This window comes from Myxocyprinus asiaticus, chromosome 20, assembly GCF_019703515.2.
Source record: "Myxocyprinus asiaticus isolate MX2 ecotype Aquarium Trade chromosome 20, UBuf_Myxa_2, whole genome shotgun sequence".
Classification (NCBI taxonomy): Eukaryota; Metazoa; Chordata; class Actinopteri; order Cypriniformes; family Catostomidae; genus Myxocyprinus; species Myxocyprinus asiaticus.
Window position 1 is genome coordinate 8,816,331 of NC_059363.1, and position 14,199 is coordinate 8,830,529.

At 35.3% G+C, this 14,199-nt stretch overlaps 1 protein-coding gene across 5 annotated transcripts in view; it reads right to left on the bottom strand.

Annotated features, from left to right (window-relative positions):
• Nucleotides 1–14,199, bottom strand: part of LOC127411184 (apoptosis-stimulating of p53 protein 1-like) — a 52,053-nt gene that overhangs the window by 14,346 nt on the left and 23,508 nt on the right. For 3 of the 5 annotated variants that reach the window (XM_051646573.1, XM_051646574.1, XM_051646572.1), the window contains exons 4-5: nt 13,190–13,257; nt 46–147 (exon numbers count right to left, since the gene is read on the bottom strand). In XM_051646573.1, coding sequence (XP_051502533.1) covers nt 46–147; nt 13,190–13,257 — 170 coding nt within the window. Of the gene's footprint in view, nt 1–45; nt 148–5,176; nt 5,636–13,189; nt 13,258–13,749; nt 13,814–14,199 lie in introns of those variants that run through there. The other 2 variants (XM_051646575.1, XM_051646576.1) reach the window with 2 other exon arrangements.

Sequence of the window (14,199 nt, forward strand, 5' to 3'; positions counted from 1 at the left end):
AAGATATGACACAAGAAATATGAGGCTTCACATGGTGGCTCTTACCTTAGCTATCAGCATCTGCTGCTGTGCTTCGATCTGCTGCTGCTGTCGCATTGCCATCTCCTGCAGCTCTGACAGCGTCAACTCCACACGTGGATTCCCCACCTACACACAAACACACACACACACACACACACACACACACAGTATCATAGAATTAGCTTTGCATACAGTAAGACTGAACTTCACTTGTTCAAATAAATACAAAATGGATTCAAGTCAAAGTTTTGTATCATCCATAAAATGTTAGAATTAAAAATGGGAAAGATTGGGATGAAATTAGTGGACAACAGTTCTATAATTGATAATGTTGGTATTTATTTTACATAATATTTACTTATAATTTACTTTAAAAAAAAAAACATTAAAAAAAATTCGATGGAGAAAGCTGTATATTTTGGAACTGACCTAAGGGAGAACCAACAATTCTGTTAAAGGAATATTTCTGGATTCAAAACATGTTAAGCTCAAACGACTGCATTTGTGACATAATATTGATTACCATAAAAAATGGCTTTGAATTGTTCCTTCTTCTTTTAAAAAAGCAAAAATCTGGGTTACAATGAGGCACTTACAATAAAGTGAATGGGGCTAATCCATAAACGTTAAAATATTCACTGTTATAGCCACAAGACATAAACAATATGTGTGTTAACATGATTTCAGTGCGATAAAATCGCTTACTAACTTTTTCAGTGTAAAGTTATTGCTAATTTTACAACTTTGTAGCCATGATGACATACTGTAAAACCCTAAAACAACTGTAAAAAATTACGATTTGCACAACTTCACAGCTCAAATAATACATGAGTCTTAACAGAAGAATTAATGTAAGTGCTTTTATAAAATTATCAGGTTCACATCTCTGTCTTTAAACCCTCCAAAAATTGGCCCCATTGTAAGTGCCTCACTGTTACCTTGATTTTTGCTTTTTTTTTTTTTTTTTTTTAACGAAAAGGATGGACAAATCAAATTATTTTTGGTGATAATTAACATCATGCCACAAATGCTGTCGATTGAGCTTAACTTGTATTGAACCCAGAATATGCCTTTCAGCGTACAAATGGACATAATTATTGGCTGAGATCATCAAAATGGACAAATGTCAGATGATTATTCTGCTTTAATATCATACTATAATGAGTTCAAATCAAATTAAAACTTAAAAAAAAAAACAACAAAAAAAACATAACATCTCCTCTTAGCCATTTTGTGTTCATTTTTAAGAAGACGGTGCTCAAAGTTCAAAAATACACAATCAGACCACACAGAAGCATGACGGCATACAAGACAAATGTAGGCTAATCATATTTACAAAGCCAAGTACCCGGCTGAAAACACCAACCTAGACCAACTAAGCTGGTTGATAGTGTGGACACTTTAAATAACCAGTTTAAACCATCTGCTATATTACCAGTATAATGCCACTTTCATACTGGTTTTAGCATTACTACCTGGTAAAGCTCGTCTTCCTGCAACAATAAACAACTTAACCATCTTGTGCCTGTAATAGACCCGGTTCAAGCTGGTACAAACTGATTTAAGTTGTTGTTGTTTTTTTTTTTGGGGATAGACACCTGTGTGACATTGGGTAATAGAAATATCAACAGCAATCAACAACAACAACAACAACAACTCTGTGTGAGGATGACTGGTTCAAAGGGCACAGTCGCACAAAAAGACTCACCACAGAATCACGAGGAAATGCCTAGAGTGAGTGAACAGGATGCTTACAGTTATCCCATGTCCTTCAATTGTGTATACACACCAACATACTCTATAACATTCCCTCATAGATAATTATATAAGCACATGACTTGCATGATTTCCTGTAAAGCTGCTTTGAAACGATGTGTGTTGTGAAAAGCGCTATACAAATAAAAATGACTTGACATGCATTCATATTCAAATACACAATGTATACTCCGCCACTCAAAAACGCAAAGTAACATGAGTCTATTGTAGTCCATGGTCCTACAAATTGGTCTAGTACAAATTCAAAATAATTGAGTCATAGGCTTCTCCCAATTTCCTTAGCTGGCTCACTGCACACATGTAATGACTGAATTTACAGTATCTGACAAGCCCTAGTGAGCCAAAGCAGAACTGTGAAAACCTCATTTAATCTGTGGATGGTACATGTATCTCGATGACTTCATGGAGGCACCATTAGTACTTTATAAGAAAAGTCAATGTGGCAAGTCACTGTTAAATTTGAGGTAAGGATGGCCATTCAGGTCATTTTGAACAGAAGGGGAAGACACTAATGGAATTGTCACTAATGGGCTTTTCACACTTGAAATTGTTAACCCAGGGTCATTTTAACCCTGGATTAACACTATTCATACAGTACGTAATGAAATCAGGTTCTTTTTGATGGGCAAAGAGAACACTTTGCAAGAGGACTGACAACTTTCCACACTGGGCCTTTGAAGGATTAATTTACCACTATGTCCTACCTTATTTCGGTTTCGTTGTGCTTACATTTAAGATGATTTACCATCAAAATATAAGGTTTCCCTCAACCTTGTTTTTTAGAGAGTGCCGTTCTTAGCTGTAACCTTGGATGTACAATCTGTTGGAGGATTTGCCTAAGGAAAGATACTAGACACAAAAAAGGAGGTCACTCCTGGGGCTGTTCTGGTGTTGGTGAGCACCTGGTGGTTCTGAGGGAACAGGCCCTCCACAGGATGAGATCATTCACAAAATATTAAAGGAATAGTTCAACCAAAAATAAAAAAATCTGTCATTATATACTCAAATTATTGTATGGCTTCAAAGACTACAACTGCACAACTGCACAACAATGCACAAGTCTGGGGTACTTTTATGGTGTCCTTTTTCAAACTTGATCGCTGTGGTCACTTTTAACTAGGGATGAACCGATGTATCGGCCCCCAATATTTATCAGCCAATTATTGACCAAATACAAACCATCGGCATGTCAGTTATAAGCATAAAAACGCAATAAGAAAAAAAAAATGGTTTATTTATAATTATCAACACACTTTGCTAAAACTCTGTGATTTCAAATGCATAATCCAGAATTTATAATAGCCAGAAAATGTAGAAGGACTGGCACTCGTAAGAACATGTAATATTTAATTTGTATTCTTTCTCGTTCTCACATTAATAAAGACAAACCGGAGTTACAGACTTGACAGTTGTAAAAGTGGCACTTACCTATACATGATGAGGGAAACCATCTAAAACACTTTGACTCACTTTGATTTCTGAGACATTGGTATGGTATCCATAAAGGCTGCACGACTGATTGAGTTAAGATTAAAATCGCAATATGGTCTTGCACGATTACTAAACCTTACACTGCTTAATTTTAAAAAGTAGTATGTATTTTAGTGCTTCAGTCAGTACTGTGTGAGCAAGCGGCACCCTCTACTGGTCTGGACGGCAATATCCATTATCCATTACACCATGATATATTTTAAAAGGGTGTTTTGTTCCTTAGGTTAACACTTTTTATTTTTCAATTATGTGATTGACATTTCCGTGGAATTGCCCAAAGTATGCATAATATGAATTTGTGATTTTCTATCTTGTATAACAAAAGTGCAAAAATGTTTAAGTAAATGTATTTATTTTTTTACATCAATCATCATGCTATGATATTTATTTATTGATTTATTTATTTTTTTTACCTTCTATTTAACTTTCATTGTGACTGGCTTTCTTTAAACTTTTGGCCTATCATGTGTTCATCATCTCAAATCCATGTTAAATTGGAATAATTTGTTGTTAGAACAGTATAAAAGCCTTTGTACCTCTCTGTATGTTTTTAAAGCATAATCTCTGAGCAAAACAGTGATATGATGACAAAATAGGAAAGTGGCAAAATATCAGTATCGGCATACTTTTTTTGTAAAAATTGGTATCGGAAAAAAAAAATGAAATATCGGTGCATCCCTACTTTTATTGTCATTGTATAGGAAAGAGGAGTTTGAACATTCTTCAACATTTCTCCTTTTGTGTTCCAGAACAAAAAAGAAGAAAAAATCTGCATATGGGTTTGAAACAACATGAGGATTAGTAAATAATGACATATGCCATCATGGCACTGCATATGAGTGATGCTTTGGTTAAAGGTTGTAATATTCTTGTCATCATTATTACAGCCAAAAGAACCTATAATATTATCAACATGAGACCTTTTTCTCTAGTTCCCTCCCTCCTGTTTACCACTTCATTCTTTCTTCAACACAATGTACAGAAATGACGTAGCCCATTGGGTCATTGCCTGCTTCCAGCCACTGCTATTCATATCTCATCTGACAAATGAGCTGTAATTAGAGAACTTTTACTTCCACCTGTCAGGAGAACAATTCTCACATTTTTAATTGTCGCAAAAATACACTTTATTATCCAAGTCTCATAGAGAATATGTCACTTTTGCAGATGGCAGCACAGTTGTCAAGTGCTAAAAAAAAAGTCTGCTGCCCTTCCCAATCAATTCATCAAACTTCCCAATGACAAGGAAATTACAAATGAGATCTCAAATATTTCTGCTAAGCAGAGAACAGTTTTTTAGCACAAGTAGGCTGATTCAGATTTTACTGCTGAAATAAAGACCTCTATATCTGGCACGTTTGTTTCAATTTTCATTTCTTATTTAAATTTCTTAAATTCTATAAGGGTGTTTTAGGACAAACATCTGAGAAAAGATTGATACTTCAATGAAACCGAGAACTCCTTTCTAAGTCTTCTTCCAAGAGCTATAAATGAGCAACCTCTGAGCAATACAAATTACCTCTGGTTAACTGAATAAAATAAAAATAATAATCGTAATAAAAAATCCTATTTAATTTTTGCACACAATTAAATATTACATGACAGATCAGAACATCTCTGTGCATATCTATCACCTGATATAAGTGGACAAAGTAACCTGATCCACAGTTCTATCACTTATTATAACAACTGGTCAATATCTACATAAATTCAATAATACTTTTATTACATTTTATTACATTAAACATTTAAAAAAAGAAATCACAGAGTCTTGCACTGCAACAGTATGCACACCTGAGTAAATATGTTCTGTGCTTCACGAATCAGACTACAGGAATGACAGCTCAATGCATAGAAATATTTAGCAAAAGGGGAGCACAGAATTTACCTGGTGAGAGTCCCAGGTTATTCTGCATGATCGGACCTTAATTTTGCTGCATTGTCCTTCAGCTGTGAATTCCTGAACGGTCTCGACGTGGTTCCACTCCATTTCTAACAATCAGGTGCGCATTCCTGACTCCCTTATAAGAAAAGCTTCGGCACACTGTTTGCGGATGCAGTGCGGCTGTAGTAATTGCAGTGAGCTGGGAAGCAGACCCCAGAGTAACACACACAGCCGCAATCCCCTCTCACAAACCGGAGTGAAGTCATCGAGCACATTAGCGATGAGTCAGGTTGTCATTCCTACTCCGCGCGACTGACTTTGCGCGTTTTTGCTTACTATACGTAGTTACAGTCTAGTGACTGATGAGTAATAACTGTAGACTAACACTGGAAGGAAATGCGTGACCTTTATCAAATGTTAACGTGAATCTTTGATGATGGACACTGCGTAAGTTTTTTGTTTTTTTTCTCCCCAGGCTCATTTTTGACGTGCAAGCACTTTTCTCTCTCTCTCTTGCTCTCTCTCGTGTGTGTGTGTGTGTGTGTGTGTGTGTGTGTGTCTGTCCAACCCGGCGAAGACTGCAGCACACGCGCTTTTGTAAGCAATGATTCATTTAATTTAAGCAATGATTCATTTAAGCGAATCGATTCCTTCGGACGGTTCGTTTCAATGAATCGATTCAATCCATCCACTTCACAAAAGTTCTGAAAAACTCCAAATTCTCAAGTCTCTTTCAAGATTCAAGATTTAAATAGCTTTAACTTGGAATATAATAAAAAAAAACTTGGCTTGGTAAAAAAGAAGCGTGGTAACATTAAATATACCTAGGCTATATACACATTTACACTACACTCTACACAATATACACTCTTTCTCTGTCTCTCTCAGTGTGTGTGAGAGAGAGAGAGAGAGAGAGAGAGAGAGAGAGAGAGAGAGAGAGAGAGAGAATGCAGGGGCATGTCCAGGATTTTTTTCACAAGGTGACAAAGGGGTGGTAAGAGTAGCATAACTGGTGACAACCAGCATGAATTCTGTTGATTTTGAATGCTGTTCTCCACTTGATGCCTGGGGGGACCACGTTGCAGAACCATGCGCGACACGGACAGGTTAAGGCGTTGCGCACCATCTCCAGTATGCGAGCGGGGTCCAAGTTGGGGTGGCAAAACACATTTTTAGGGTGGCAGAGACTATAATTCACCTTTGACCAGCCCCAACCAGTAGGTGGTGATATGCACGAAGAATGAGAATCACAAAAAAACAAAAGGAGAAGAATGTGGGAGTGAAATTGAAAGTGGAGATTTATAGTAAAAAGGTATAAATTATAGTTTTATAGTCTTAAATATAGATCTGTTTCTCACCCACACCTATTATATGGCTTCAGAAGATATGGATTTAACCACTGGAGTCATATGGATTACTTTTATTCTGCCTTTTATGTACTTTTTGGAGATTAAAATTTCTAGTCACCATTCACTTGCATTGTGTGGACCTACAGAGCTGAGATATTTTTCTAAAAATCTTGATTTGTGTTCTGCAGAAGAAAGAAAGTCATACACATCTGGGATGGCATGAGGGTGAGTAAATGATGAGAGAATTTTCATTTTTGGGTGAACTGTCCCTTTAAGTGATTGTCAACGTTTTGGTTGGCAACTTCATCTGCAAATCTCATACTGTACCATGCCCAGCCATAATTGCAATATGAAAAAACATGCCTAAACTTACTAAACAAAAAGTCCAAAGAAATCAATTTTAAAGGGTGATACATGTAACCCTGAAAATGAAAAGACACGAAGCTCATCCCCAATTGAAAAGTCTACCTAAAGATAATGCTAAAATGAAAATAGATGCAGACTAATGCTAAAATAAAATACAATGGACATTTAATGATTTATTTAGTGATTCAATGATTCATTTAATTATTTTCTATTTTTATTTTTATTTTATTTTTTTTTATGATTTCATTATGTATTTTATGACTTATTTAAATATTTATTTAATGATTTAACTTAGAGTAATTTGGCCCTCCATAGGCAAAAGGGTGGCGCTTATTCATCCTGATACGGAAAGGAATTTGGCAAACTAAATCCATATTAGTATTCCAACCATGATGAGCAATTAAACAAGTTCATTTTTGTGCCAGCTGGATGAGGTATGTTGGAAAGAAATCGGCACAGTCCATAAGTGCTATAATAATGCTGAGCCAGCTGTTTAGATTACCCAGCATTTTAATGGCTTCTACTGACTCATTTAACTGACCACAGTCACTCACGCCTGACCTTCACATGTCCATGCACTGAAAAACACCAGCTAGTGCCATAGGCAAAAATCTGTGCTCTCAACTTCAGCGGACACACAGTACAATATACATCAGTCAACCGTGTTCTTATGGAAATTACTTTGTTTTGCGAGAAAAAAAAAAAAGAAAGATGTTTAACCAATGTGCTAAATGACAAGCTATGTGATTTATGGGTAGAAAACTTTACAGTGCTATCTTCCAACACTAAGACATTTCAATTCACAGCATTACCAAGATTTGTATCCTTCCTCTGCTGTATTTAGGCAAAAACACATTGCTCTTTCATTACTGTGCAGAGCACCCTTAGGGACAACATGCTCCGATCTTTGGGGACTTTCAAGGGCTATGCATTCATCTCTGTGGACAGAGCATTTGCATTCTCGCAGAACTCCAAATCTCATTTTACGGTGCATTTTGATTATCTAATAAACTTTTCTGTGCCGGGTGCAGGAGGTGCAGTGGGACTGAAATGGCAACTCTGTTCATCATCACAGGCAAAGTCTTGTTTTCCAGTAAAAAGAAAATCTAAAATATGATACATTTACTTGAGCAGCAAAATGACAGATATTTTGTCTTGTTTTCAGAGAAATCTAATAAAATATAGTAATGTTTCTGCAAGAAAACATATATAACATGAAGAAAAAAAATTGCCAATGATTAAGAAAAAAAAAACTTGATTTGAAGGGAAAACAAACTTATTTTTCTTACCCCATTAGTAAAATGTTCTTGTTTTAAGCATAAACCCACTAAATGTAGTTAGATTTTTCTGATAACAAGACTTCATTTCTTATGTCATCCTGCTTCTCAAGTGTTTTATTTTTATTTATTTTTTTGGTAGCACCGTTTTAGGGATCAAAAATTAGACAGGAATAAATGACTAATAATTGCACTTGTTAGTGACTAGTTATGACTTGTTTGACATTATAAGGCATTTATAAGACATTTATTGGCTAAATCCTTATTCTTGCCTCATAGTCCCTTTAAAATAAAATTCTAACAGTTAAATTATTAGGTAAAGACACAATATACCAATAGCTAGTACTGATCAATATCCTTTATAAGTTCTCATTACACTGTGTGAATTTGCAGCTTACAGGTATAAAATAAATATGGAGTGCATATATCAACAAAGGCAAGAGCGGAAAAGTAAACTCAACTTCAACACAATACAAAAGCGGAGACCGTAGATATTCTAGATGTTGTATCTTTATAATGGGATCAGTAATAGAAATTAATGATTCATTCTAACAGGTTGTGTAATAAATAATTTGTTGGTATACTGCTCCATTTAACTACAATAACTAACTAATAACTACAGTGCTGTCTCCACTTTTGTATAACAGCACTTTGCTTTTCAGCTTAGTTGAATGGCTATGTTGACATACACATTCCATATTTATTTTACACTTATAAGCTGTTCATTCACACAGTGTACTAAGAACCTATAAAGGATGTCATTTGGAAAATTCTAGCTATTAATTTATTTTGTTTTTGCTAATAAGTTAAATTTTTAGGGGACAAAAACAAATGTAAAAGGGCTGTAACACATGAATAATGAAAAAGCTAATAAAGGCCTCATAAATGCCTTATAATGCCAAACAAGTCCATAACTAGTTACTTAAAAGTGCTTGTATTGGTCATTAATTACTGTCTAACTTCTGATCCTTAAAATAAAGCGTTACCATTTTGGCTTGTTTTATGAATGTTAATATATATTTATGGGAAAATAAGAAAATCATTTTTTTGCAGTTTCTTTCTTTCATGGAACACAAAAGGAGAAACTTTGAACAATTGTACTGGTCGCTCTTTTAAATGAAATTACAACGAATGGGGACCGAACTTCAAAAATCACCATGCAAGTATCATAAAAGTGGTCCATACGACTCGTGTGCTATATTTCAAGTTTGCTGAAATCATACGATAGCTTTATGTCATTGTAAAGATCACAAAAGTCTAAAAAAAAACAAAATTTTTCACAAATCAGACATCGCTACTTCTCTCATAAACATGCCGACAAAAGCTAGGGTAGATCTCAATATTCTAAGTGAATAACAACTTAAATTTTGATATATTCCTCACTCAAAGCTATTGTATTGCTTCAGAATACTTGGAATCTAGGGCTTAAGTCATATGGAACAGTTTTATGATATGATTGTAGTGCTTTTTTTTGGAGTGTGACAGGCCCAGTCCTCATTCACTTTCATTATATAGAAAAGAGTGGCCAGGACATTCTTCGAAAATTCACCTTTTGTGTTCGACGGAAGAAAGAAAGTCAAACAGGTTTGGAACGACATGAGGGTAAATAAAGAATGATCATTTTAATTTCCTTTAGGAATACATAGACTTCCCGAATGCAGAGTATGATGCATTCTGACCATGACAGTGATAATGCGTCAGACTATATAAAGATAATACATGACCGTTAAAAGGACACGTTGTATGACCTAACAGTGTTACACTGCAAATAGTCATACTCAGCTGCCCGGCTATATTATCAGGGGTGGGTAGACTGTTGGTGTGCTAAGCATGTCGCTATCTAATATTTTGCCTTCTGGCCCTTCGACCTGGTTTAGAGTGCAGCACATTTGCCGACTTGCATATTACACTGACAGTTTTAGGTATACAATCAGGCCAGCACAGTTAGTTCAAGAGTTCTAGAGATTATTGGCTGGATGTAATGAAAATATCATCACATGATACTGTCTGTGAAAGAGAAGCTGTTTCCCTCTGTCTGGATTAACCCTAATAACAGCTGCATTATGGGATGCGGGGAGGGCCCCACATCGGGATGCCATTGGGAGCGTGTATCTCATTTATAACATAACTGGGGATTCTGGGAAGGTCCCGCTGGCCACCTGTTCAATAGTGGTTCAGGCTTTATGATAACACCACTCTGGAAATTGAAGCAATCTAAAGGTCTGGATTAAATCTCCAACAGACATAGATTTTCTTGTTCTTAACCCTCTATGGAGACGTTATGAAATCTTTTTTTTTTTTTTTTTAACTCAGCTGATATGTTTTAAAGTTCAACTGCATCTCCAGATCAATTCATAAAATTAGTTTGAAGTTGTAAACATCATTTATAAATGACATTGGACTACAAATGGTAATTTTTTTAAATGAAAATAGAGTATTTTAAAATGAAATGTGTCCGTAATGGGTCAGTGTCATGTAATTTATCAAAGCCAAAATGTTGAATTATTAGCCAAATATGCCAGAAAGTAAGGCAAAATGATGAGTAAATGATGAGAGAATTTTCATTTTTCTGTACCTTTAATACAGAAAATAATATGATTGGATAAAACAGACCCATATGACTTCATAATACGTTTTAAAATTATAATACTACCTGTTTTTCATTGTGTCTTTTATAATTTTTTAATGATGTGGGCTCAGGTGTAAAATGCTGATTTTAGATTGGATACGAGGAATGCAGGGTGCATATACTGTGAAAGGAGAACACTGCCTCTTTTGAAAAGCACGATCAGTATCAAAATCAGACATGTGGAGTTGGATAGAAAGTGCATGGAAACCAGGCCTTAACACAGCGAGTGTTACTGTATATAGTTTAGTGATTTTTTGTGAAACAATGAAACCTGCATATTTTGTTTCTCTAAAACTTCCTGTTCTTCTACATGAACCAATCTGCTGCTAATGATTGTGGTGGGGGACTGGAGCTTATCAGCACATAGCACACCATCTCCCTGCTGCGGCTTCCAACTTCTGAATTCCAACTGGAGTCCCTCATGTGAACCATAATATAACTGCATGGCAAGTACAGTCAGAAACAATGTGCTTAAAAGACTCCCAAGCCAGAGCATTTGAGATGTGGGCAAGCATATGCTTAATTACAATGGTACATTATGGTGAAACAGTATAGTATCTAAATGTTTTGATGTAAACTGATCATGGGGGGAAAAAAATTACAGAATAAATTACTGCATAGTACACTTAATTGCTCTAAAAAAAAAAAAAAGAAAAGAAAACATAGTGCTCTAATTGCATATGGAGGTTTCTTCAACTTTGGGCATTTTCAAGTCCCAGGGGTGGATTTTTATTCAAATGGATCTTTTTGTTATTCAAGTTCACATTAAAACTTGGAAGCTTTTTACCAGGCCGTCATCAATTATTTATATTCATTTTCAAATGCCTTTTATGTAAAGATTTTACAGTTAAAGTTTCATGCCTAGACTTTCAATATTAAATTATATGATTATATAATTATTAAATCCATTATAAAAGTACAAATTGTTACATGTTTAAAACTCTGATAATCTAATCAAAGAGTAAAATTACATAACCTTTTCAGTATTTATTGTGTGAAAATTATTTATATTAATTTTCGAAAAATTACATGTCCCACAATTGTGATGTCATTTCCACCACACCAAACAATTTTGCGCCTAGTAAAGTTTTCTAAAAAAATAGTGTAGGCTACTTGTTAACCAAGTTTAACAAAAGTGTCAGTGAAGAGCATGCTTGAGATGAAATATGAGATAAGTGATGTTTAAAGAAAACAAAGAGTATTTTTATTGGTAATTTCCAATCAAGTTGTAATTTTGTCATATTATGCAAAAAGAGTAAAAAAAAAAAAAAAAAAAAAAATGATAGCTATGAAAATAGCCTCAGCAAGACAAAGCGGTTAGATATTTTATTTAAAAAACATTAAAAATGTAATTTCCATCATCATCATCATTTCCACCACATAATTTAATTAACACAATTTGAGATGCGGTGGAAATGACACTGGTGGGAATTTTCATGATTTTCAAAAATGACATAAATCTCATGTGATGAGCTACTGCTGGACACTGATAGAGTAAAATTGTTTTAAAAAAGAAAATTGTGAGAGTATGAAAAACGTTTTAACTAAAAGTACATATTGCTTAAAGTGACTGAAGTTGATGAAACATCCATTCAATTATAAAATCCTAGTTTTTTTTTTTTTTAAAGGCTCTTACACACTGTTTTGAGGGTGTGGAAAGATCCGATTCAATGTGAAATCAAGTGGGAATACAGAGGATTGGATTTCCGAAAACACAACTGGACCAACCTAGGTGCCTACGTCATAGTGAGTTGCAGCAAAAGATAAAATATTCTCAACTTAGTTTCGTACACCGTTTTTCCATGCATGAGAAAAACTAATTTGCAGTGTGTTCATATATGATGATTTGCTCTGTTTTTGCTTTCACAAGGTTTAAGTGCAAACCATTGTGAACAAGCTCTCCTCATGCACTAATGAAAGCACAAAGGACAGCTATGGCTTTCGGTTAGTTTCTCACCAAAACCTATTGATTTTGGCACACAAGTCACATAGACTACTTCGATTACACTTTTGGGTGCCTTTTTAAGCTTTAAAGTGAGTTACTATCAACTTCTGTATGGTATGGAAATCAGTGATAGCAATATATTTTCTTTAAAATATCTCTTTTTGTATTCCACAGAAGAAAAACATCATATGGGTTTGGAATAATATGAGGGTGAATAAATGGACAGAATATTTATTTCTGAGTGAACTATTCCTGTAACGGCTTCACACACTAACATTACACACACAGAGTGCATGGAAAGTGATTAAATGCTTACTTAAATGCTGATCTTGTGTTTTGGCTACACAGTTTCACTGTAATGACGTCAAGCCTCAGTGATCAGACCTCATTACAAGCCTTAAACAGGCCAGAAGGAAAGTGTAATTGAGAACAGCGTCAATGTGAACTTACCCCATTCTCGCAGGGTTTGTCCGTGTTCCCTCTGCCCTTCTTGTTGGCCTGCTCGGAAGTCTGACTCCCTGCCGGGAATTAAACAAGATTATATCATCAATCAAACACTCCAGCAGATGAACAAAGTCAAAACATTTGCAGAGCGCTTTTGTGACCTGCCAAAATTCATAGCAGTGGACAAATATGAACAGCTTCAGGACAAAGGAGTGTTTTTATATTGATGAGACATAAAAAATTATTATTACACAACTCTCTGGAATACTTGATTCTAATTGGCCAATCGTGGCATTCAACATTTACATTTAAATGAAAAGAAAACCATTCCAAATGGTTTTAACTCTAATCAATGTTATTTCATGTCCATTTATTTGGCAAGAAGCCATGTAATAAGTGGGATAATATACAGTCAGCAGGTCATTATCACAAAATAAACCCATTCAAGGTGATCAGCCCATCTGGGTTTGTTTCACGATAATGGCTGGCTGACTGTGCATTATCCCTTCCCAAAACATCAGTCAAATCTATGGCTAAAAATTTGAAATATAGAAAGAAAAGGATACCTTTCAGTCTAATGAGCATTTGATCCAGCAGTGGGACTTTGGTTGGCATTAGTACAGACCTGTTATGTTTTGCCAATGCAGTGGGTTGTTTAACAGCGTTTATCAACCTCCAGTCATTTCTCTTTTGTGAGCATTTGTTTCGCCAGCACTTCCAACTGTGCCATCTATAAATAAGCAGGAGCTTAATTCTCTAAATCCACGGCTGTGTTGTTATGTGTGTAGTCGTGTCAAAAGCTCTGGAAATACCTAGACCTTCATGAACTGGCACCAGTTCTGATAGGTCTGAGCAGAATCCTACTGACCACACTCTGCTCTCACAGACTAATTTAGAACAATGTGGCACATTTCATTTACACAGAGATGTCAGTCAAGCAAAAGAGCAACAAATAAATACATAAATAAATGAATCACCCAAAACACTAGTGGAAATATTAAAAGGAAATTTCCTGA